At 54.6% G+C, this 26,065-nt stretch overlaps 1 protein-coding gene across 1 annotated transcript; it reads left to right on the top strand.

The window, feature by feature from the left end:
- Positions 1-22,591: 22,591 nt before the first annotated feature.
- LOC134758245 (putative double homeobox protein 2) lies at positions 22,592-22,895 on the top strand. The gene has a single exon (XM_063705105.1). It carries the CDS (start codon positions 22,592-22,594, stop codon positions 22,868-22,870), a length of 279 nt encoding a protein of 92 aa, XP_063561175.1. The 3' UTR covers positions 22,871-22,895.
- Positions 22,896-26,065: the final 3,170 nt, after the last annotated feature.

Raw genomic sequence — 26,065 nt, 5'->3', positions numbered from 1 at the left:
GTCACCGGTTCACAGACCGCCCTGCCCCTCCGAGCCTTTGAGAAGTATCGCTTTCCAGGCATCGCCGCCAGGGAAGAGCTGGCCAGAGAGACGGGCCTCCCGGAATCCAGGATTCAGATCTGGTTTCAGAATCGAAGGGCCAGGCACCCGGGACAGGCTGGCGGGGAGAACACGCAGGCAGGCAGCCTGTGCAACGCGGCCCTCGGCGGGTGTCACCCTGCTCCTTCGTGGGTTGCCTTCGCCCACACCGGCGCATGGGGAACGGGGCTCACCGCACCCCACATGCCCTGCGCGCCTGGGGCTCTCCAACAGGGGCTTTCGTGAGCCAGGCAGCGAGGGCCGTCCCTGTGCTCCAGCCCAGCCGGGGCGCGCCGGCAGAGGGGATCTCCCAACCTGCCCCGGCACGCAGGGATTTTGCCTACGCCACCATGTCTCCTCCGGAACGGGGGCTCTCCCAACCTCAGGCTCCTTCGTGGCCTCCGCACCCGGGCAGAAGCCGGGAGGACCGGGACGCGCAGCGCGACGGCCTGCCGGGCCCTTGCGCAGTGGGACAGCCTGGGCCCGCTCAAGCAAGGCCACAGGGCCAAGGTGTGCTTGTGCCACCCGCGTCCCAGGGGAGTCCGTGGTGGGGCTGGGGCCAGCGTCCCCAGGTCACCGGGGTGGTGTGGGTACCCCAAGAATGGGCAGCTCCACCTCGCAAGCCCGCACCCCCGGAAGCCTCCGCGCGGCAGGGGCAGACAAAAGACATCCCAGCGCCCTCCCAGGCGCTCCAGGAGCCGGGGCGCTCCTCTGCACTCCCCACCAGGCTGCTGCTGGATGAGCTCCTGGCCATCCCGGAGTTTCTGCGGCAGTCGCAACCTTTCCTAGAAACGGAGGCCCCGGGGTAGCTGGAGGCCTTGGAAGAGGCCGCCTCGCTTGTAGCACCACTCAGCGTGGAAGAATACCGGGCTCTGCTGGAGGAGCTTTAGGAAGCGGGGTTGGGACGGGGTCGGTTCGGGGCAGGGGGGTGGCCTCTCTTTGGCGGGGATCACCTGGCTGTATATGGAGGGTCGTGTCTTCCCCCCACCCCATCCACCGGGCTGACCGGCCTGGGATTCCTGCCTTCTAGATCTAGGCCGGGTGACAGGCTCCACATAGCGGAGAACTGCCATTCTTTCCTGGGCATCACGGGGATCCCAGTGCCGGCCCAGATACCAGCAGGTGGGCCGCCTACTGCGCACGCGTGGGTTTGAGGGCAGTCGGCTGGGCTGTGGGAGCAGCCCGGGCAGAGATCTGATGCCTTTCCACCACGCAACCCCCGCCTGACCAAACCCTCCCCACCCCCAAACCCCACCCCTGGAAAATGCGTCCTCCCCTGTGCTGGGTGGAGACCCCAGTACTACCAAACACCGAGCACGCGCAGCGTCCAGGCCTGACACCCCTCCGGCGGTTCTCCCCCTGTGCGACTCCGCGCCACCGTCGCCAGCCTGCCCGTGCCCCTGCAGGCTCCCAGCTGCCACCATGGAGCACCTGACAGCGGAAGGCAGACATCTAGCTCTCTTTGCCGGCCTCCTGGCTAGACCTGTGCTCATTGCGCACCCCGGCTGACGAGCAAGGGAGCCCGCTGGCCTCTCTGTGCCCCTGTAAGTCCGTGAAATTCCGGCTGAGGCTCTCCCAACACCATCCGACGCTCTTTAGTCAAAGCCTGGGGAATAGTTACATCTCCTGGATGATCAGTTCAGAAGTATGTCACAATGCCCCCTCCCTGTGGAGCCTAGAGAAGATTTGCATCATTTGGGTGATCAGAGCAGAGATATAACACAAGGCCCCTGTACAAAAAGCCTGGAAATGATATACATCACCTCGGTGAGCAGTGCATAGGTATGTCAGAAATCTCCAGTAGGCTGAATCTAGACAAGGGTTACATCACTTAGGTGATCAGTGTAGAGATATGTGAAAATTCCCGTGTAGACAGAGCCTAGACTAGTGTTACATCACCTAGTGATCAGTGCAGGGATAAGTCGTAAAGCCTCCCTTAGGCAGAGTGTAGACAAATGTTTCCTACCTCGGGTGATCAGTGCAGAGTTATGTCACAAAGCCCCTGTAAGTTCAACCTTGACAAGGGTTACATGACCTGTTTGATCACTGGAAATGTACATCACAAAGCCCCCTGTAGGCAAAGCCCACAATATTGTTACATCACCTGTTTGATCAGTGGAAATGTACATCACAAAGCCCCTTGTAGGCAAATCCCGGACAATTGTTACATCACCTGGGTGAGCAGTGGAGAGATCTGTCACAATGCCCCTGGAGGCAGAGCTTAGACAAGGGTTACATCACCTGGGTGATCAGTGCAGGGATATGTCAAAATGCTCCTGTAGGCTGAACCTACACAGGAGTTACATCACCCAGGTGATCAGTGCAGAGATATGTGAGAATTCCCGTATAGGCAGAGCCTAGACAAGTGTTACATCACCTAGGTTATCAGTGCAGGTATAAGTCATAAAGCCTCATGTAGGCAGAGCTTAGACAAGAGTTCCCTTCCCAGGGTGATCAGTGCAGAGATGTGTCACAAAGCCCCTGTAGGCAGAGCCTAGACAAGAGTTTCATCACTTGGTTCATCAGTTCAGAGATGTGTCACAATGTCCATGTAGGCAGACCTAAGAAAAGAGTCCATCACCTGGGTGATCAGTGCAGAGATATATACCAATGCCCCCTGTAGGCAGTGCCTAGACAAGAGTTGCATCACCTCAGAGATCAGTGCATAGATATGTCACAAAGCCTTCTGTAGGCAAAGCCCATACAAGGCTTACATCACCTAGGTGATCAGTGCAGTGATATGTCACACAAATCCCTGTAGACAGAGCATGGACAAGAGTTACATCACCTGGGTGATCAGTGCAGATATTTGACAAAATGCCCCAATAGACAGAGCCTAGACAAGACTTCCATCACCTCGGTGATCAGTGCAGAGATATGTCACAAATGCCCCTCTAGGCAGAGTATAGAGAAGAGTCCCATCATCTGGGTGATCAGTGCAGAGATGTTTCACAATGCCCCCTGTAGGTAGAGAGTGGACAAGAGTTACATAACCTAGGTGATCTGTGCAGAGCTATGTCAAAACGCCCCTGTAGGCAGAGCCTAGGTAAATGTTACATCACCTGGGTGATCAGTGCAGAGATACGTCACAATACCCCCTGTAGGTGGAGCTTAGACAAGAGTTTCATCACCTGGGTGATCAGTGCAGAGATATGTCACAATTCCCCCTGTAGGCAGAGCATAGAGAAGAGTTGCATCACCTGGGTGATCAGTGCAGAGATATGTCATAATGTCCCCTGTAGGCAAAGCCTAGGCAAGAGTTACATCACCTTTGTCATCAGTTCAGGGATATGTGGAAACACCCCTGCAGGCAGAGCATAGACAAGTGTTACATCACCTAGTTGATCAGTGCAGAAATATTTCACAATAACCCCTGTAGGCAGATCCTAGAAAAGAGTTGAATGACCTGGGTGATCAGTGCAGATATTTCACAATGTCCCCTTTGGGCAGAGGGTAGACAAGAGTTACATCACCTAGGTGATCAGTGCAGAGATTTGTCAAAATTCCCTGTAGGCAGTGCTTATAAAATGTTACATCACCAAAGTGATCGGTGCAGAGATATGTCACAAAGCTTCTGTAGGCAGAACTTAGATGAGTTACATCACCTGGGTGATCAGTGCAAAGGTATGTCACAAAGCCCCCTGTAGGCAAAGCCTAGACAATAGTTACATCACCTGGGTGATCAGTGGCGAGATCTCTCACAATTCCCCTGTAGGCAGAGCTTATACAACAGTTACATCACCTGGGTGATCAGTGCAGTGATATGTCACAATGCTGTGTAGCCAGAGCCTAGACTAAAGTTACAGTACCTGGGAGATCAGTGCAGAGATATGTCACAATGTCCACAGTAGGCAGAGACCAGGCAAGAGTGGGATAACCTCGGGATCAGTGCAGAGATATGTCTCAATCCCCCTGTGGGCACAGACTAGACAAGAGTTACATCACCTCGGTTAACAGTGCAGAGATATGTCAAAATGTCCCTGTAGGCAGAGCCTACACAAGTGTTATATCACTTAGGTGATCAGCGCAGAGATATGTGACAAGGCCCCTTTTAGCAGAGCCTAGACAATAGTTACATGACCTGAGTGATCAGGGCAGAGATCTGTCACAATGCCCTTTAGGCAGAGCTTAGAGCAGAGTTACCTCGCCTGGGTGATCAGTGCAGATATATGTCACAATGCCCCCATAGGCAAATCCAAGACAATTGTCCGTCACCTGGGTGATCAGTGCAGACATGTGTGACCATGCCCCCAGTAAGCAGAGCCAAGAGAAGGGTCCCATCACCTGGGTGATCAGTGCAGAGATATTTCACAATGCCCCTGCAGGCAGAGCCTACAGAAGTGTTATATCACTTAGGTTATCAGTGCAGAGATATGTCACAATACCACCGGTAAGCAGAGCCTAGAAAAAAGTTACGTCACTTGGGTGATCAATGCAGAGATATGTGACAAGGCCCCTTCAAGCAGAGCCTAGACAATAGTTACATCACCTCAGTGATCAGTGCAGAGAACTGTCACAATGCCCCTTTAGGCAGAGATTAGACCAGACTTACATCACCTGAGTGATCAGTGCAGAGATATCTCACAATGCCCTCTGTATGCAGAGAGTGCACAAAAGTTACATAACCTAGTTGATCTGTGCAGAGCTATGCCAAAACGCCCCTGTAGGCAGAGCCTACATACATGTTACATCACCTGGGTGATCAGTGCAGAGATACGTCACAATACACCCTGTAGGTGGAGCCTAGATAAGAGTTACATCACCTGGGTGATCAGTGCAGAGATACGTCACCATAACCCCTGTAGGTGGAGCGTAGACAAGAGTTACATCACCTGGGCGATCAGTACAGAAATATGTCACAAAGCCTCTGTAGGCCGAGCCTAGAAAAGAGTTACATCTCCTGGGTGATCAGTGCAAAGATATGTCACAATGCCCCCTGTAGACAAATCCCAGAAAATTGTTACATCTCCTGGGTGATCAGTGGAGATATCTATCAAAATTCCCCTTTAGGCACAGCTTAGACAAGCGTTGCATCACATGAGTGATCAGTGCAGAGATATGTCACTATGCCCCCATAGGCAGATCCAAGACAAGAGTCCATCACCTGGGTGATGAGTGCAGAAATATGCCACAATGCCGCCAGTAGGCAGATATAGACAAGAGTTTCATCACCTGCGTGATCACTGCAGAGATATGTCTCAATGCCCCTGTAGGCAGAGCCTAGACAAGAATCCCATCACCTGGGTGATCAGTGCAGAGTTATGTCACAATGCCCCATTTTGGCAGAGCCTAGACAAGGGTTACATCACCTGGGTGATCAGTGCAGAGATGTGTCACAAGCCCCCTGTAGCCAGAGTCTAGGCAAGGGTTACATCAGCTGAGTGATCATTGCAGTGACATGTCACAATGTCGCTGTAGCCATATCCTTGACAAAAGTGACATCACCTGGGTGATCAGAGCGGAGATATGTCTCAATACCCCCTGTAGTTGGACCCTAGACAAGAGTTACATCACCTGGGTGATCAGGGCAGAGATATGTCACAATGCCCCCTGTAAGCAGAGCCTAGACAAGAGTTGCATCACCTAGGTGATCAGTGCAGAGATATGTCTCAATGCGCCCTGTCGGCAAAGCCTATAGAAGAGTTACATCATCTCGGTGATCAGTGCAGTGATATGTTAAAATGCCCATGTAGACAGAGGCTAGACAAGTATTACATCACCTGGGTGATCAGTGTAGAGATATCTCACAATACGCCCTGTAAGCAGAGCCTAGACGAGAGTTAAATCACCTGGGTGGTCAGTGCAGAGATATGTCATAAATCCCACTGTAGGCAAAGCCTAGACAAGTTTTACATCACCTCAGCGATGAGTGCAGAGACATGTCCCAATGTCCCTCTAGGCAGAGCTTAGACAAGAGTCACATCTCCTTGGTGATCATTGCAGAGATAAGTCACAATGCCCCCTAGGTAGAGCCTAGACAAGAGTTACATAACCCGGGTGATCCGTGCAGAGTGATGTCACAACGCGCTCTGCAGCAGAGACTAGAAAAGAGTTACATCACCGGACCCGCAGCGCGACGGCCTGCTGAGCCCCCCCGCGGTGGGAGAGCTTGGGCCCTTTCAAGTGGGGCCACAGGGCCAAGGTGTGCTTGCTCCACCCGCGTCCCAGGGGAGTCCGTGGTGGGGCTGGGGCTGGGGTCACCAGGTCGCCGGGGCGGAGTAGGCACCCCAAGCTGGGGCAGCTCCACCTCGCCAGCACGCACTCCTGGAGGCCTCCGCGTGGCAGGGGCAGATGCAAGGCATCCCGGCGCCCTCCCAGGTGCTCCAGGAGCCGGGGCGCTCGTCTGCTCTCCCCTCCGGCCTGCTGCAGGATGAGCTCCTGGTGAGCCTGGAGTTTCAGCAGCAGGCGCAACCTTTCCTAGAAACGGAGGCCCCGGGGGAGCTGAAGGCCTTGGAAGAGGCCGCCTCGCTAGAAGCACCCTTCAGCGAGGAAGATTACTGGGCTCTGCTGGAGGAGCTTTAGGATGCGGGGTTGGGACAGGGTCGGGTCAGGGCAGGGCGGTGGCCTCTCTTTCACGGGGAACACCTGGCTGGCTATGGAGGAGCATGTCTTCACCCTGCCCCCTCAACCGGGCTGACCGGCCTAGGATTCCTGCCTTCTAGGTCTAGGCCTGGTGAGAGACTCCACACAGCGGAGAACTGCCATTCTTTCCTGGGCATCCCGGGGATCCCAGAGCCGGCCCAGATACCAGCATGTGGGCCACCTACTGTGCATGCGTGGGTTTGCGGGCAGCTGCCTGGGCTATGGGAGCAGCCCGGGCAGAGCTCTCATGCCTTTCCACCACCCCACCCCGGCCTGACCATCCCCTCCCCACCCCCACCCCGCCACCCCCGGAAAATGCATCCTCCCCTGGGCTGGGTGGAGACCCCCGTCCAGCGAAACACCGGACCCGCGCAGCATCCAGGCCTGACACCACTCCGGCGGCTCGCCTCCTCTGCGCCTCCGCGCCACCGTCGCCGGACCGCCCGTGCCCCTGCAGCCTCCCAGCTGCCGCCATTGACCACCTGGCGGCGGAACCCAGACCTCTAGCTCTCTTTGACGGCCTCCTGGCTAGACCTGCGCTCATTGCGCACCCAGGCTGACGTGCAACGGAGCCCGCTGGCCTCCCTGAGCCCTTGTCCGTCCATGAAATTCTGGCTGAGGCTCTCCCAACACTTTGCGACGCTCTTCAGTCAAAGCCTGGAGAATAGTTACATCTCCTGGATGATCAGTTCAGAAGTATGTCACAATGCTCCCTCCCTGCGGAGCCTAGAAAAAATTTGCATCATTTGGGTGATCAGTGCAGAGATATATCACAAGGTCCCCTGTACAAAAAGCCTGGAAATGATTTACATCACCTCGGTGATCAGTGCATAGGTATGTCAGAAATCCCCAGTAGGCTGAACCTAGACAAGGGTTACATCACTTAGGTGATCAGTGTAGAGATGTGTGAAAATTCCCGTGTAGACAGAGCCTAGAGAAGTGTTACATCACCTAGTGATCAGTGCAGGGATAAGTCGTAAAGCCTCCTGTAAGCAGAGTGTAGACAAGTGTTTCCTTCCTGGGATGATCAGTGCAGAGATATGTCACAAAGCCCCTGCAAGCAGAACCTTTATATGCGTTACATCACCTGTTTGATCAGTGGAAATTTATAACACAAAGCACCCTGTAGGCGAAGCCCAGACAATTGTTACATCACCTGGGTGAGGACTGGAGAGATCTGTCACAATGCCCCTGTAGGCAGAGCTAAGACAAGGGTTACATCACCTGGGTGATCAGTGCAGAGATATGTCAAAACACTCCTGTAGGCTGAACCTAGACAGGAGTTCCATCACCCGGGTGATCAGTGCAGAGATATGTGAGAATTTCCGTGTAGGCAGAGCCTAGACAAGTGTTACATTACCTAGGTTATCAGTGCAGGTATAAGTCATAAAGCCTCCTGTAGGCAGAGCGTAGACAAGAGTTCCCGCCGCAGGGTGATCAGTGCAGTGATGTGTCGCATAGTCCCTGTAGGCAGAGCGTAGACAAGAGCTTCATTACTTGGTTGATCAGTTCAGAGATGTGTCACAATGTCCATGTAGGCAGATCTAAGACAAGAGTCCATCACCTGGGTTTTCAGTGCAGAGAGATGTACCAATGTCCCCTGTAGGCAGTGCCTAGACAAGAGTTGCATCACCTCAGAGACCAGTGCATAGCTATGTCACAAAGCCTTCTGTATGCAAAGCCCATACAAGGCTTACATGACGAAGGTGATCAGTGCAGTGATATGTCACAGAAATCCCTGTAGACAGAGCCTAGACAAGAGTTACATCACCTGGGTGATCAGTGCAGATATTTGACACAATGCCCCCATAGACAGAGCCTCGACAAGACTTCCATCACCTGGGTGATCAGTGCAGAGATATGTCACAAAACCTCCTCTAGGAAGAGTATAGAGAAGAGCCCCATCACGCTGGGTGATCAGTTCAGAGATACTTCACAATGTCCCCTGTAGGCAGAGAGTGGACAAGAGTTACATAACCTAGGTTATCTGTTCAGAGCTATGTCAAAACGCCGCTGTAGGCAGAGGCTAGATAAATGTTACAACACCTGGGTGATCAGTGCAGATATACGTCACAATACCCCCTGTAGGTGGAGCCTAGACAAGAGTTACATCACCTGGGTGATCAGCGCAGAGATATATCACAAAGCCCCTGTAGGCAGAGCCTAAACAAGAGTTGCATCACCTGGGTAATCAGTGCAGAAATATGACACAAAGCCCCTGTAGGCCGAGCCTAGACTAGAGTTACATCTCCTGGGTGATCAGTGCAAAGATATGTCACAAAGCCACCTGTAGACAAATCCCAGAAAATTGCTACATCACATGGGTGATCAGTGGAGATATCTGTCACAATTCCTCTTTAGGCACAGGTTAGACAAGTGTTACATCACATGAGTGATCAGTGCAGAGATATGTCACTATGCCCCCATAATCAGATCCAAGACAAGAGTCTTTCACCTGGGTGAAGAGTTCAGAAATATGCCACAATGCCACCAGTAGGCAGATATAGACAAGAGTTACATCGCCTGCGTGATCACTGCAGAGATATGTCACAACGTCCCTATAGGCGGAGCCTAGAAAAGTGTCCCATCACCTTGGTGATCAGTGCAGAGTTATGTCAAAATGCCCCCTTTTGGCAGAGCCTAGACAAGGGTTACATCACCTGGGTGATCGGTGCAGAGATGTGTCACAAGCCCCCGGTAGCCAGAGCATAGACAAGAGTTACATCAGCTGTGTGATCAGTGCAATGACATGTCACAATGTCCTGTAGCCATATCCTTGAGAAAAGTGACATCACCTGGGTGATCAGTGTGGAGATAGGTCACAATGTCTCCAGTAGGCAGAGCCTAGACAAGAGTTACATCACTTGGGTGATCAGGGCAGAGATATGTCACAATGCCCCCTGTAAGCAGATCCCAGACAAGAATTGCAACACCTCAGTGATCAGTGCAGATTTATGTCTCAATGCCCCGTGTCGGCAAAGCCTATACAAGAGTTACATCACCTCGCTGATCAGTGCAGTGATATGTTAAAATGCCCCTGTAGGCAGAGCCTAGACAAGTGTTAAATCACCTGGGTGATCAGTGCAGAGATACGTCACAATACCCCCTGTAGGTGGAGCCTAGACAAGAGTTACATCACCTGGGGGATCAGTGCAGAGATACGTCACAAAGCCCCTGTAGGCAGAGCCTAGACAAGAGTTTCATCAGCTGGGTGATCAGTGCAGAAATATCTCACAAAGCCCCTGTAGGCTGAGCCTAGACAAGAGTAACATCTCCTGGGTTATCACTGAACAGATATGTCAAAAATCCCCCTGTAGACAAATCCCAGAAAATTGTTACATCACCTGGGTGATTAGTGGACATATCTGTCACAATTCCCCTTCAGGCGCAGCTTAGACAAGCCTTACATCACATGAGGGATCAGTGCAGAGATATGTCACTATGCCCCCATAGGCAGATCCAAGACAAGAGTCCATCACCTGGGTGATCAGTGCAGAAATATGCCACAATGCCACCAGTAGGCAGATATAGACAAGAGTTACATCACCTGTGTGATCACTGCAGAGATATGTCACAATGCCCCTGCAGGCAGAGCCTAGACAAAGGTCCCATCACCTGGGTGATCAGTGCCGAGTTATGTCACAATGCCCCCTTTTGGCAGAGCCCAGACAGTGTTTACATCACCTGGTTGATCAGTGCAGAGATGTGTTACAAGCCCCCTGTAGCCAAAGCCTAGACAAGAGTTACATCCGCTGTGTGATCAGAGCAGTAACATGTCACAATGTCCCTGAAGCCATATCCTTGACAAAAGTGACATCACCTGGGTCATCGGTGCGGAGATATGTCATAATGTCTCCAGTAGGCAGATCCTAGACAAGAGTTACATCACCTGGGTGATCAGGGCAGAGATATGTCACAATGCCTCCTGTAAGCAAATCCCAGACAACAGTTGCATCACCTCGGTGATAAGTGAAGAGACATGTCTCAATGCCCCCTGTCGGCGAAGCCTATACAAGAGTTTCATCATCTTGGTGATCATTGCAGTGATATGTAAAAGTGCCACTGTAGGCAGAGCCTACACAAGGGTTACATCACCTGGGTGATCAGTGCAGAGATACGCCATATATCCCACTGTAGGCAAGCCTAGACAACTTTTACATCACCTCAGCGATCAGTGCAGAGATATGTTCCAATGTCCCTCTAGGCAGAGCTTAGAAAAGAGTCAAATCTCTTGGTTGATTAGTGCAGAGATAAGTCACAATGCCCCCGTAGGCAGAGCATAGACAAGAGTTAAATAACCCGGGTGATCCGTGCAGAGTGAAGTCACAACGCCCTCTGTAGGCAGAGACTAGAAAAGAGTTACATGACCTGGGTGATCAGTGCAGAGATATGTCACAATGTCCCCTGTAGGCAGAGCATGGAGAAGAGTTGCATCTCCTGGGTGATCAGTGCAGACATATGTCACAATGTCCCCTGTAGGCAAAGCCTAGACAAGGGTTACATCACCTTTGTCATCAGTTCAGGGATATTTGAAGAAGCCCCTGTAGGCAGAGCCTAGACAAGAGTTACATCACCTAGTTGATCAGTGCAGAGATATTTCACAATTCCCCCTGTAGGCAGATGCAAGACAAGAGTTGAATCACCTGGGTGATAAGTGCAGAGATATTTCACAATGCCCCCTTTGGGCAGAGGGTAGACAAGACTTACATCACCTAGGTGATCAGTGCTGAGATTTGTCAAAATTCCCTGTAGGCAGTGCTTATAAAACTGTTACATCACCTAAGTGATCATTGCAGAGATATGTCACAAAGCTCCTGTAGAAAGAACTTAGATGAGTTACGTCACCTGTGTGATCAGTGCAAAGTATGTCACAAAGCCCCCTGTAGGCAAAGCCTAGACAATAGTTACATCACTTGGGTGATCAGTGGCAAGATCTCTCACAATTCCCCTGTCGGCAGAACTTATACAACAGTTACATCACCTGGATGATCAGTGCAGAGATATGTCACAATGCCCCCATAGGCAGATCCAAGACAAGAGTCCGTCACGTGGGTGATTAGTGCAGAAATATGTCACAATGCCCCCTTCAGCAGAGCCTAGACAAAAGCCCCATCACCTGGATGATCAGTGCAGAGTTATGTCACAAAGCAACCTTTACGGAGATCCTAGACAAGAGTTACATCACTTGGATGATCAGTGCAGACATATGTCACAATGCCACTGTAGGCAGAGCCTAGACAAGAGTTCCATGACCTAGGTGATCAGTGCAGAGATACATCGCAATGCCCTGTAGGCAGAGCCTTGAAAATTGCTGTATCACCTGGGTGATCATTGCAGAAATATGTCACAATGCCCCCATAGGCAGATCCAACACAAGAGTTACATCACCTGGGTGATCATTGTAGAGATATGTCACAATACACCCATAGGCAGAGTCTAGACAAAATCCCGTCACCTGGGTGATCAGTGCAGAGATATGTCACAAAGCCCCCATACACAGAGCCTAGACAAGAGTCCCATCACCTGGGTGATCAGTGCAGAAATATGTCACAATGCCCCCATAGGCAGATCCAACACAAGAGTTACATCACCTGAGTGATCAGTGTAGAGATAGATATGTCACAATGCCCCCATAGGCAGAGCCTAGACAAAAGTCCCATCACCTAGGTGATCAGTGCAGAGATATGTCACAAAGCCCCTGTAGGCAGAGCCTAAACAATTGTTACATCACTTTGTTGATCAGTTCAGAGATCAACTGCTGAGATCAACAGTCAAGTGCTGACTGTTTGCTCTATGCGCATCCGGAAACATGCAGGTAAGTGTGGAAGACCCGCATGGTGCCTTCGCTCTCCTTGCCAGTTTCCAAACCGGCCACACTGCAGACTCCCCATGTTGCCACACACATGAATCCATCGTCAGGCCATCACGCCGGGGAGGCATCTTCTCTCTGGGGTCTCGCTCTGGTCTCCTAAGTGGAAATGAACGAGAGCCACACGTCTGCGTGTGTGAGACTGTCCCGGCAATGGCGACACCCACAGGCACTGCCTCCTTCACGGAGAGAGGGCCTGGAACTGTCAAGACTCCCACAGAGGTTCAGTTCCACACTCCCCTCCACCCTCCCAGGCGGGTTTCTCCCTGCTGAATACGCGTGGGAGCCCAGAGAGCAGCTTCCAGTTCCCGTGGGATTCCTGGAGAGGTCCGGAGAGCCAGCCCCCAAAACGCGACCCCCTCACCCTTTCCCCCTCGCCCCCTTCCTCTTCATCTCTCCGGCCCCATCACCACCATCACTATGCCCTCCCACCCCACCCCACCACCCCCCGGCCGCAGGCCTCGATGCCCTGGGACCATTCCTGGGTGGTGCTGGCTGTCCCAGGGCTCACCGCCATTCATGAAGGGGTGGAGCCTGTCTCCCTGCGGGCCTTTATAAGAGCCGCTGGCTGGCTTTCCCGGCAGGCCTCCTGGCTGAACCTGCCGCATTGCACATGCCGGCTGAGTTGCACGGGAGCCCGCCTGCCTAGCTCTGCCCGTGTCCGTCCGTGAAATTCCGGCCGGGGCTCCCCGCGATGGCCCGCCCGAAATCTTCGGACGGCACCCTCCCCGCGGAAGCCCGGGGACGGGGACGGCGAAGGAGACTCTTTTGGACCCCGAGTCAAAGCGAGGCCCTGCGAGCCTGCTTTGAGCGGAACCCGTACCCAGACATCGCCACCAGAGAACGGCATTCCGGAGCCCAGGGTCCAGATTTGGTTTCAGAATGAGAGGTCACGCCAGTTGAGGCAGCACTGGCGGGAATCTCGTCCCTGGCCCGGGAGACGCGGCCCGCAAGAAGGCAGGCGAAAGCGCACCGCCGTCACCGTATCCCAGACCGCCCTGCTCCTCCAAGCCTTTGAGAAGGATCGCTTTCCAGGCATCGCTGCCAGGGAAGAGCTTGTCAGAGAGACGGGCCTCCCAGAGTCCAGCATTCAGATCTCGTTTCAGAATCGAAGGGCCAGGCACCCGGGACAGGGTGGAAGGGCGACAACGCAGGCAGGCGGCCTGTGCAACGCGGCCCCCGGCGGGTGTCACCCTGCGCCCTCATGGGTTGCCTAAGCCCACACCGGCGCGTGTGGAACGGGGCTTCCCGCGCCCCACATGCCCTGCGCGCCTGGGGCTCTCCCACAGGGGGTTTTCATGAGCCAGGGAGTGAGGGCCGTCCCCGTGCTCCAGCCCAGCCAGGCCGCGCCGGCAGAGGGGATCTCCCAACCCACCCCGGCACATGGGGATATTGTCTACACCGCCCCAGCTCCTCTAGGAGGGGTACTCTCCCACCCTCAGGCTCCTCGGTGGCCTCCGCACCCAGGCAAAAGCCGGGAGGACTGGGACCCGCAGCGCGACGGCCTGCTGGGCCCTTGCGCTGTGGGCAGCCTGGGCCCGCTCAAGTGGGGCCACAGGGCCAAGGTGTGCTTGCGCCACCAGCGTCCCAGGGGAGTCCGTGGTGGGGCTGGGGCCGGGGTCCCCAGGTTGTCGGGTCCCCGTGGGAACCCCAAGCTGGGGCAGATCCACCTCGCCAGCCCGCACCCCCGGAGGCCTCCACGCGGAAGGGGCAGATGCAAGGCATTCCGGCGCCCTCCCAGGCGCTCCAGGAGCTGGGGCGCTCGTCTGCACTCCCCTCCGGCCTGCTGCTGGATGAGCTCCTGGCGAGCCTGGAGTTTCTGCAGCAGGCGCAACCTTTCCTAGAAATGGAGGACCCGGGGGAGCTGGAGGCCTTGGAAGAGGCCACCTCGCTGGAAGCACCCCTCAGCGAGGAAGAATACCGGGCTCTGGTGGAGGAACTTTAGGTCGCGGGGTTGGGACGGGGTGGGGTCTGGGCAGGGCGGTGTCCTCTCTTTCGTGGGGAACACCTGGCTGGCTAAGGAGGGGCGTGTCTTCCACCAGCCCCCACCACCGGGCTGACCGGCCTGGGATTCCTGCCTTCTTGGTCTAGGCCCGGTGAGATACTCCACACAGTGGAGAACTGCCATTCTTTCTTTTGCTTCCCGGGGATCCGAGATCCAGCCCGGGTACCAGCAGGTGGGCCGCCTACTAGGCATGCACGGGTTTGAGGGCAGCCGCCTGGGCTGTGGGAGCAGCCCAGGCAGAGCTCTCATGCCTTTCCACCACCCCAACCTTCCTGACCACCCCAACCACACCACCTCCCCCCACCCCCGGAAAATGCGTCCTCCCTTGGGCTGGGTGGAGACCCCATCCCGCGAAACACCTTGTCCGTGCAGTGTCCTGGCCTGACACCCCTCCGGTGGCTCACCTCTTCTGCGCCTCTGCGCCACCGTCGCCGGCCCGCCCGTGCCCCTGCAGCCTCTCAGCTGCCATCATGGAACGCCTGGCGGTGGAACGCAAACCTCTAGCTCTCTTTGCTGGCCTCCTGGCTAGACCTGCACTCATTGCGCACCCCTGCTGTCATGCAAGGGAGCCCGCTGGCCTCTCTGTGCCCTTGTGCGTCCGTGAAATTCCGGCTGAGCTTCTCGCAACACCTTCCGACGCTCTTTCGTCAAAGCCTGGAGAATAGTTACATCTCCCGGATGATCAGTTCAGAAACATATCACAATGCTCCCTCCCTGCGGAGCCTAGAGAACATTTGCATCGTTTGGGTGATCAGTGCAGAGACATATCACAATGTCCCCTGTACAAAAAGCCTGGAAATGATTTACATCACCTCGGTGATCAGTGCATAAGCATGTCAGAAATCCCCAGTAGGCTGCACCTAGACAAGGGTTACATCACTTAGGTGATCATTGTAGAGATTTGTGAAAATTCCCGTGTAGACAGAGCCTAGACAAGTGTTACAACACCTAGAGATCAGTGCAGGGATAAGTCGTAAAGCCTCCAGAAGGCAGAGTGAAGACAAGTGTTTCCTCCCTGTGGTGATCAGTGCAGTGATATGTCACAAAGCCCCTGTAAGCAGAACCTTGACAAGCGTTACATCACCTGTTTGATCAGTGGAAATGTATATCACAAAGCCCCCTGTAGGCAAAGCCCAGACAACTGTTACATCACCTGGGTGAGCAGTGGAGAGATCTGTCACAATGCAACTGTAGGCAGAGCTTAGACAAGGGTTACATCACCTGGGTGATCAGTGCAGAGATATGTGAGAATTCCCGTGTAGGCAGAGTCTAGACAAGTGTTACATCACCTAGGTAATCAGTGCAGGTATAAGTCATAAAGCCTCCTGTAGGCAGAGCGTAGACAAGGGTTCCCTCCCCAGGGTGATCAGTGCAGAGATGTGTCACAAAGCCCCTGTAGGCAGAGCCTAGACAAGAGTTTCATCACTTGGTTGATCAGTTCAGAGATGTGTCACAATGTCCATGTAGGCAGATCAAAGACAAGATCCATGACCTGGATGATCAGTGCAGAGATATGTACCAATGTCCCCTGTAGGCAGTACCTAGGCAAGAGTTGCATCACCTCAGAGATCAGTGCATAGATATGTCACAAAGCCTTCTGTAGGCAAAGCCCATACAAGGCTTACATCACCTAGGTGATCAGTGCAGTGATAAGTCACAAAAATCCCTGTAGACAGAGCCTAGACAGGAGTTACATCACCCGGGTGATCAGTGCAGATATTTGACACAATGCCTCCATAGACAGAGCCTAGAGAAGAATTCCATCACCTGGGTTATCAGTGCAGAGATATGTCTCAAATCCCCCTCTAGGCAGCGTATAGAGAAGAGTCCCATCACCTGGATGATCAGTGCAGAGATATTTCACAGTGCCCCCTGTAGGCAGAGAGTGGACAAGAGTTACATAACCTAGGTGATCTGTGCAGAGCTATGTCAAAATGCCCCTGTAGGCAGAGCCTAGATAAATGTTACATCACCTGGGTGATCAGTGTAGAGATTCGTCACAATACCCCCTGTAGGTGGAGCCTAGACAAGAGTTACATCACCTGGGTGATCAGTGCAGAGATATGTCACAAAGCCCCAGTAGACAGAGCCTAAACAAGAGTTACATCACCTGGGTGATCAGTGCAGAAATATTTCACAAAGCCCCTGTAGGCCGAGCCTAGACAAGAGATACACCTCCTGGGTGATCAGTGCAAAGATATGTCAAAAAGCCCCCTGTAGACAAATCCCAGAAAATTGTTACATCACCTGGGTGATCAGTGGAGACATCTGTCACAATTCCCCTTTAGGCGCAGCTTAGACAAGCGTTACATCACATGAGTGATCAGTGCAGAGATATGTCACTATGCCCCCATAGGCAGATCCAAGACAAGAGTCCATCACCTGGGTGATCAGTGCAGAAATACGCCACAATGCTGCCATTAGGCAGGTAGAGACAAGAGTTACATCACCTGCGTGATCACTGCAGAGATATGTCACAATGCCCCTGTAGGCAGAGCCTAGACAAGAGTCCCATCACCTGGGTGATCAGTGCAGAGTTATGTCACAATGCCCCCTTTTGGCAGAGCCTCGAAAAGGGCGACATCACCTGGGTGATCAGTGCAGAGATGTGTCACAAGCCCCCTGTAGCCAGAGCCTAGACAATAGTTACATCAGCTGTGTGATCAGTGCAGAGACATGTCACAATGTCCCTGTAGCCCTATCTTTGACAAAAGTGACATCACCTGGGTGATCAGTGTGGAGATATGTCACAATGTCGCCGGTAGGCAGAGCCTAGACATGAGTTACATCACCTGGGTGATCAGGGCAGAGACATGTCACAATGCCCTCTGTAAGCAGATGCCAGACAAGAGTTGCGTCACCTCGGTGATCAGTGCAGAGGTATGTCTCAAAGCCCCCTGTCGTCGAGGCCTATACAAGAGTTACATCATCTCGTTGATCAGTGCAGTGATATGTTAAAATGCCCCTGTAGGCAGATCCTAGACAAGTGTTCCATCACCTGGGTGTTCAGTGCAGATATATCTCACAATACCCCCTGTAAGCAGAGCATAGACAAGAGTTTCATCACCTGGGTGATCAGTGCAGAGATATCTCACAATACACCCTGTAAGCAGAGCCTAGACAAGAGTTACATCACCTGGGTGATCAGTGCAGAGATATATCATAAATCCCACTATAGGCAAAGCCTAGACAAGTTTTACATCACCTCAGCGATCAGTGCAGAGATATGTCCCAATGTCCCTCTAGGCAGATCTTAGACAAGAGTCACATCTCCTGGGTGATCAGTGCAGAGATAAGTCACAATGCCCCCGTAGGCAGAGCCTAGACAAGAGTTACATAACCTGGGTGATCCATGCAGAGTGATGTCACAACTCCCTAGGTAGGCAGAGACTAGAAAACAGTTACATCACCTGGGTGATCAGTGCAGAGATATGTCACAATGCCCCCTGTAGGCAGAGCACAGAGAAGAGTTGCATCACCTTTGTCATCAGTTCAGTGGTGTGTGAAAACGCCCCTGTAGGCAGAGCCTAGACAGGAGTTACATCACCTGGGTGATCAGTGCAGAGATATCACACAATACCCCCTGTGAGCAGAGCCTAGACAAGAGTTAATCACCTTGGTGATCAGTACAGAGATATATCATAAATCCCACTGTAGGCAAAGCCCAGACATGTTTTACATCACTTCAGCGATCAGTGCAGAGACATGTCCCAGTGTCCCTCTAGGCAGAGCTTAGGCAAGTGTCACATCTCCTGGGTGATCAGTGCAGAGATAAGTCACAATGCCCCCTTAGGCAGAGCCTAGACAAGAATTACATAACCTTTGTGATCCGTGCAGATATAAGTCACAATGCCCCCATAGGCAGAGGTTAGACAACAGTTATATAACCCGGGTGATCGGTGCAGAGTGATGTCACAACACCCTCTGTAGGAAGAGACTAGAAAATGGTTACATCACCTGGGTGATCAGTGCAGAGTGATGTCAAAACGCCCTCTGTAGGCAGAGCATACAGAATACTTCCATCACCTGGGTGATCAGTGCAGAGATATGTCAAAATGCCCCCATAGGCAGATCCAAGACAAGAGTCCATCACCTGGGTGATCAGTGCAGAAATATGCCACAATGCTGCCATTAGGCAGGTAGAGACAAGAGTTACATCACCTGCGTGATCACTGCAGAGATATGTCACAATGCCCCTGTAGGCAGAGCCTAGACAAGAGTCCCATCACCTGGGTGATCAGTGCAGAGTTATGTCACAATGCCCCCTTTTGGCAGAGCCTCGAAAAGGGCGACATCACCTGGGTGATCAGTGCAGAGATGTGTCACAAGCCGCCTGTAGCCAGAGCCTAGACAATAGTTACATCAGCTGTGTGATCAGTGCAGAGACATGTCACAATGTCCCTGTAGCCCTATCTTTGACAAAAGTGACATCACCTGGGTGATCAGTGTGGAGATATGTCACAATGTCGCCGGTAGGCAGAGCCTAGACATGAGTTACATCACCTGGGTGATCAGGGCAGAGACATGTCACAATGCCCTCTGTAAGCAGATGCCAGACAAGAGTTGCATCACGTCGGTGATCAGTGCAGAGGTATGACTCAAAGCCCCCTGTCGTCGAAGCCTATACAAGAGTTACATCATCTCGTTGATCAGTGCAGTGATATGTTAAAATGTCCCTGTAGGCAGATCCTAGACAAGTGTTCCATCACCTGGGTGTTCAGTGCAGATATATCTCACAATACCCCCTGTAAGCAGAGCATAGACAAGAGTTTCATCACCTAGGTGATCAGTGCAGAGATATCTCACAATACGCCCTGTGAGCAGAGCCTAGACAAGAGTTACATCACCTGGGTGATCAGTGCAGAGATATATCATAAATCCCACTATAGGCAAAGCCTAGACAAGTTTTACATCACCTCAGCGATCAGTGCAGAGATATGTCCCAATGTCCCTCTAGGCAGATCTTAGACAAGAGTCACATCTCCTGGGTGATCAGTGCAGAGATAAGTCACAATGCCCCCGTAGGCAGAGCCTAGACAAGAGTTACATAACCCGGGTGATCCGTGCAGAGTGAAGTCACAACGCCCTCTGTAGGCAGAGACTAGAAAAAAGTTACATCACCTGGGTGATCAGTACAGAGATATGTCACAATGCCCCCTGTAGGCAGAGCATAGAGAAAAGTTGCATCACCTGGGTGATCAGTGCAGGGATGTGTCACAAAGTCCCCTGAAGGCAGAGCATAGAGAAGAGTTGCATCACCTGGGTGATCAGTGCAAAGATATGTCACAATGTCCCCTGTAGGCAGACCATAGAGAAGAGTTGCATCACCTGGGTGATCAATGCAGAGATATGTCAAAATGTCCCCCGTAGGCAAAGCCTAGACAATAGTTACAACCCCTGGGTGACCAGAGAAGAGATCTCTCAGAATTCCCCTGTAGGCAGAGCTTATACAACAGTTACATCACCTGGGTGATCAGTGCAGAGATATGTCACAATGCCCCCATAGGCAGATCCAAGACAAGAGTCCATCACCTGGGTGACCAGTGCAGAAATATGTCACAATGCCCCCTTAGGCAGAGCCTAGAAAAAAGCCCCATCACCTGGATGACCAGTGCAGAGTTATATCACAAAGTCCCTTTAGGCAGATCCTAGACAAGTGTTACATCACTTGGATGATTACTGCAGAGATATGTCACAATGCCACTATAGGCAGAGCCTAGACAAGAGTTACACGACCCAGGTGATCAGTGCAGAGATACATCGCAATGTCCCTGTAGGCATAGCCTTGACAAGTGGTACATCACCTGGGTGATCATTGCAGGGATATCTCACAAAGCGCCCTGTAGGCAGATCCTAGAAAAGAGTTACATCACCTGAGTGATCAGTGCAGGGATATGTAACAATGCCACTGTAGGCATAACCTAGACAAGAGTTACATGACCTAGGTGATCAGTGTAGAGATACATCGCAATGTCCCTGTAGGCAGAGCCCTTACAAGCGGTATATAACCTGGGTGATCATTGTAGGGATATGTCACAAAGCACCCTGTAGGCAGATCCTAGAGGAGAGATATATCACCTGGGTGATCAGTGCAGAGATATGTCACAAGCCCCCTGTAGGTGGAGCCTAGACAAGAGTTACATCACCTGGCTGATCAGTGCAGTGATATTTCACAATGCCATGTAGCCAGAGCCTAGACTAAAGTTATAGCACCTGGGAGATCAGGGCAGAGATATGACACAATGTCCCCAGTAGACAGAGACCAGGCAAGAGTTGGATCACCTCGGGATCAGTGCAGAGATATGTCTCAATTCCCCTGTGGGCACAGCCTAGACAAGAGTTACATCACCTCGGTTAACAGTGCAGAGATATGTCAAAATGCCCCTGTAGGGAGAGCCTACACCAGTGTTACATCACTCAGGTAATCAGTGCACAGATATGTCACAATACCCCCTGTTAGCAGAGCCTAGACAAGAGTTACATCACCTGGGTGATCAGTGCAGAGATATGTGACAAGGCCCCTTTAAGCAGAGCTTAGACAATTCTTACATCACCTGAGTGATCAATGCAGAGATCTGTCAGAATGCCCCTTTAGGCAGAGCTTAGACCAGAGTTACATCACCTGGGTGATCAGCGCAGAGATATGTCACAATGCCCCCAGAGGCAAATCCGAGACAAGAGTCCGACACCTGGGTGATCAGTGCAGAAATAAGTGACAATGACCCCAGGAGTCACAGCCTAGAGAAGAGTCCCATCACCTTGGTGATCAGTGCTGAAATATTTCACAATGCCCCTGCAGGCAGAGCGTAAGCAAGAGTTACATCACCTACATGATCAGTGCAGAGATACGTCACAAGGCCCCCTATAGGCAGAGCTTGGACAAGAGTTATCACCTCAGTGATCAATGCAATTATATGTCATTATGCCCTGTAGGCAGAGCCTAGTCAGGCGTTACATCACCTGGGTGATCAGTGTAGAGATATGTCACAAAGCCCCCATACACAGAGCCTAGACAAGAGACCCATCACCTGGGTAATCAGTGTAGAAATATGTCACAATGCCCCCATAGGCAGATGCAACACAAGAGTTACATCACCTGGGTGATCAGTGTAGAGATATGTCACAATGCCCCCATAGGCAGAGCCTAGACAAACGTCCCATCACCTGGGTGATCAGTGCAGAGACTATATCACAAAGCCCCTGTAGGCAGAGCTTAGACAAGGGTTACATCACTTTGTTGATCAGTTCAGAGATGTGTCATGCTGACTGTTTGCTCCCGGAGCTCTGCAGGCACCCGGAAACATGCAGGGAACAGTAGAAGATCTTCATGGTGCCTTTGCTCTCCTTGCCAGTTTCCAAACCAGCCACACTGCAGACTCCCCATGTTGCTGCACACGGGAATCCATCATCAGGCCATGACGCCTGGGAGGCATCTTCTCTCTGGGGTCTCGCTCTGGTCTCCTAAGTGGAAATGAACGAGAGTCACACGCCTGCCTGTGTGAGACTGTCCCGGCAATGGCGACACCCACAGGCACTGACTACTTCATGGAGACAGGGCCTGGAACACTCAAGACTCCCACGGAGGTTCAGTTCCACACTCCCCTCCATCCTCCCAGGCCGGTTTCTCCCTGCTGAAGACGCGTGGGAGCCCAGAGAGCGGCTTCCAGTACCTGCGGGATTCCTGGAGTGGTCCGGAGAGCCAGTCCCCGAAATGCGCCCCCCTCACACCTTCCCCCGCGCCCCCTTCCTCTTCGTCCCTCCGTCCCCACCACCACCATCACCATGCCCTCCCCCCCCCCACAGCACCACCCCCGGCTGCAGGCCTCGACGTCCTGGGACCCTTCCGGGGTGGGGCGGGCTGTCCCAGGGCTCACCGCCATTCATGAAGTTGTGGAGCCTGCCTGCCTGCGGGCCTTTATAAGAACCGCTGGCTGGCTGTCCGGGCAGGCCTCTTGGCTGCACCTGCCGCAGTGCACAGGCCGGCTGAGGTGCACGGGAGCCCGCCAGCCTCTCTCTGCCCGTGTCCATCCGTGAAATTCCGGCCGGTGCTCCCCTCTATGGCCCTCCTGACACCTTCAGACGGCACACTCCCCGCGGAAGCCCGCGGACGGGGACGGCGAAGGAGACTCGTTTGGACCCCGAGCCAAAGCGAGGCCCAGCGAGCCTGCTTTGAGCGGAACCCGTACCCAGGCATCGCCACCAGAGAACGGCTGGCCAAGGCCATCAGCATTCCGGAGCCCAGGGTCCAGATTTGGTTTCAGAATGAGAGGTCACTCCAGCTGAGGCAGCACTGGCGGGAATCTCGGCCCTGGCCCGGGAGAAGCGGCCCGCAATAAGGCACGCGAAAGCGGGCCGCCATCAACGGATCCCCGACCGCCCTGCTCCTCCGAGTCTTTGAGAATGATCGCTTTCCAGGCATCGCCGCCAGGGAAGAGCTGGCCAGAGAGACGGGCCTCCCGGAGTCCAGGATTCAGATCTGGTTTCAGAATCAAAGGGCCAGTCACAGGGGACTGGCTGGCAGGGCCCCCGCCCAGGCAGGCTTCCTGTGCAACGCGGCCCCTGGCGGGTGTCACCCTGCTCCCTCGTGGGTCGCCTTCGCCCACAGCGGCGCATGGAGAACGGGGCTTCCCGCACCCCACGTGCCCTGCGCGCCTGGGGCTCTCTCACAGGGGGCTTTCGTGAGCCAGGGAGCGAGGGCCATCCCCGTGTTCCAGCACAGCCAGGCCGCACCAGCAGTGGGGATCTCACAACCTACCCCGGCACGAGGGGATTTTGCCTACGCTGCCCTGGCTCCTCCGGAAGGGGCGCTCTCCCACCCTCAGGCTCCTGGGTGGCTTCCGCACCTGGGCAAAAGCCGGGAGGACCGGGACCAGAAGCGCGACGGCCTGCCAGGCCATTGCGCGGTGGGACAGCCTGGGCCCGCTCCAGCGGAGCCACAGGGCCTAGGTGTGCTTGCACCACCCGCGTCCCAGGAGAGTCCATTGTGGGGCTGGGGCCGGGGTACCCAGGTCGCCGGGGCGGCGTGGGAACCCCAAGCTGGGGCAGCTCCACCTCGCCAGCACGCGCCCCCGGTTGCCTCCGCGCGGCAGGGGCAGATTGAAGGCATGCCGGCGAACTCCCAGGCGCTCCAGGAGACGGGGTGCTCGTCTGCACTCCCCTCCGGCCTGCTGCTGGATGAGCTCCTGGCGAGCCCAGAGTTTCTGCAGCAGGTGCAACCTTTCCTAGAAACGGAGGCCCTGGGGGAGCTGGAGGCCTTGGAAGAGGCCGCCTCGCTGGAAGCATCCCTCAGCGAGGAAGAATACTGGGCTCTGCTGGAGGAGCTTTAGGACGCGGGGTTGGGACAGGGTCGGGTCGGGGCAGGGCGGTGGCCTCTCTTTCGCGGGGAACACCTGGCTGGCTATGGAGGGGCGTGTCTTCCCCCTGACCCCTCCACCGGGCTGACTGGCCTGGGAATCCTGCCTTCTAGTTCTAGGCCTGGTGAGAGGCTCCACACAGCGGAGAACTGCCATTCTTTCCTGGGCAACCCTGGGATCGCAGAGCCGGCCCAGGTACCAGCAGGTGGGCCGCCAACTGCCCATGTGCGGGTTTGCGGGCAGCCGCCTGGGCTGTGGGAGCAGCCCAGGCAGAGTTCTCATGCCTTTCCACCACCTCACCCCCTCCTGACCACCCCTTCCGCACCCCCGACCCCCACCCCCGGAAAATGCGTCCTCTCCTGAACTGGGTGGATACCCCCTTCCCGTGAAACGCTGGGCCCGCGCAGCATCCAGGCGTGACACCCCTCCAGCGGCTCGCCTCCTCTGCGCCTCCGCGCCGCCGTCGCCCGCCCACCCGTGCCCCTGCAGCCTCCCATCTGCCATCATGGAGCGCCTGGCGGCGGAACGCAGACCCCAGGCCGGGCGCACAGCGGGGACGCTGAGCGTTCCACGAGGGAGGGAAGGCAGGCAGAGATGGAGAGAGGAACAGGAGACCTAGACGGGTGGAAGAATGGGCGGAGGGACATTAGCAGGGAGGGAGGGAAGGAGGGAGGGAGGGAGAGAGGCAGGGAGGAACGGAGGGAATGACAGAGCGACGCAGAGACTGGGTGCCAGCGGGAGGGAGCCGGGAACAGATGGAGGAAGGCAGAGAGGAAAAGCGGTCTTCTGCCTCCGGGAGGAACGGGACCCCTGCCCTCCGGGAAAACGGTTAGTGTCCGGCGCGGGCTGAGGGCTCGGCCCACAGCCGCCCCGTCGGCCAGGGGGGCACTCATTCACCCCGATTCCGTGGCACAGGGAATGGGCGGTTTCCTCAGAGACAAAAGACCGGGACTCGGGTTGACGTCGGGTTTTCACCCCAATGGTTCACAGACCCCACATCCCCAGGCGGAGCCCCGCAACGGATAGCGAGGCCGACAGCCCCGACCACGGAGGAGAAACACTCGGGACGACGGAGGCGTGATTTTGGTTTCCGCGTGGCTTTACCCTCTGCAAGGCGGACTGCTGCTCACGTCTCTCCGGCCCCCAAAAGGCTGGCCATGCTGACTGTTTGCTCCCGCAGCTCTGTGGGCACCCGGAAACATGCAGGGAAGGGTGATAGACCGGCATGGTGCTTTCGCTCTCCTTGCCAGTTTCCAAACCGGCCACACTGCAGACTCCCCATGTTGCCGTACACGGGAATCCATCGTCTGGCCATCACGCCGGGAGGCATCTTCTCTCTGGGATCTCGCTCTGGTCTCCTACGTGGAAATGAAAGAGAGCCACACGCCTGCGCGTGTGAGACCGTCCTGGCGACGGCGACACCTACAGGCACTGCCTCCTTCACGGAGAGCGGGCCTGGAACACTCAAGACTCCCATGGAGGTTCAGTTCCACACTCCCCTCCACCTTCCCAGGCCGGTTTCTCCCTGCTGAAGACGCGTGGGAGCCCAGAGAGCGGCTTCCAGTTCCCGCTGGATTCCTGGAGAGGTCCGGAGAGCCAGCCCCCGAAACGCGCCCCCCTCACCCCTTCCCCCTCGCCCCCTTCCTCTTCGTCTCTCCAGCCCCACCACCGCCATCACGACCCGCTCCACCCCCACCCCACCACCCCCTGGCCTCAGGCCTCGATGACCTGGGACCCTTCTGGGGTGGGGCGGGCTGTCCCAGGGCTAACCGCCATTCATGAAGTGGTGGAGCCTGCCTGCCTGAGGGCCTTTATAAGCCAGCCGCTGGCTGGCTGTCCGGGCAGGCCTCCTGGCTGCACCTTCCACAGTGCACAGACTGGCTGAGGTGCACGGGATCCCTCCGGCCTCTCTCTGCCCGTGTCCGTCCATGAAATTCCGGCTGGTGCTCCACGCAATGGCTCTCCCGACACCTTCGGACGGCACAATCCCCGTGGAAGCCCGGGGATGGGGACGGCGAAGGTGACTCGTTTGGACCCCGAGCCAATGCCAGGCCCTGAGAGCGCGCTTTGAGCGGCACCCGTACCCGGGCATCACCACCAGAGAACGACTGTCCCAGGCCATCGGCATTCTGGAGCCCAGGATCCAGATTTGGTTTCAGAATGAGAGGTCAAGCCACC

Source organism: Gorilla gorilla, chromosome 3, assembly GCF_029281585.2.
Source record: "Gorilla gorilla gorilla isolate KB3781 chromosome 3, NHGRI_mGorGor1-v2.1_pri, whole genome shotgun sequence".
Lineage (NCBI taxonomy): Eukaryota > Metazoa > Chordata > Mammalia > Primates > Hominidae > Gorilla > Gorilla gorilla.
This window is presented reverse-complemented; position numbering and strand designations above follow the sequence as displayed.

Bases quoted from the DNA above. Each gene is read 5' to 3' on its own strand.
- LOC134758245 (XM_063705105.1), top strand. From the start codon at position 22,592: ATGGCCCTCCTGACACCTTCAGACGGCACACTCCCCGCGGAAGCCCGC.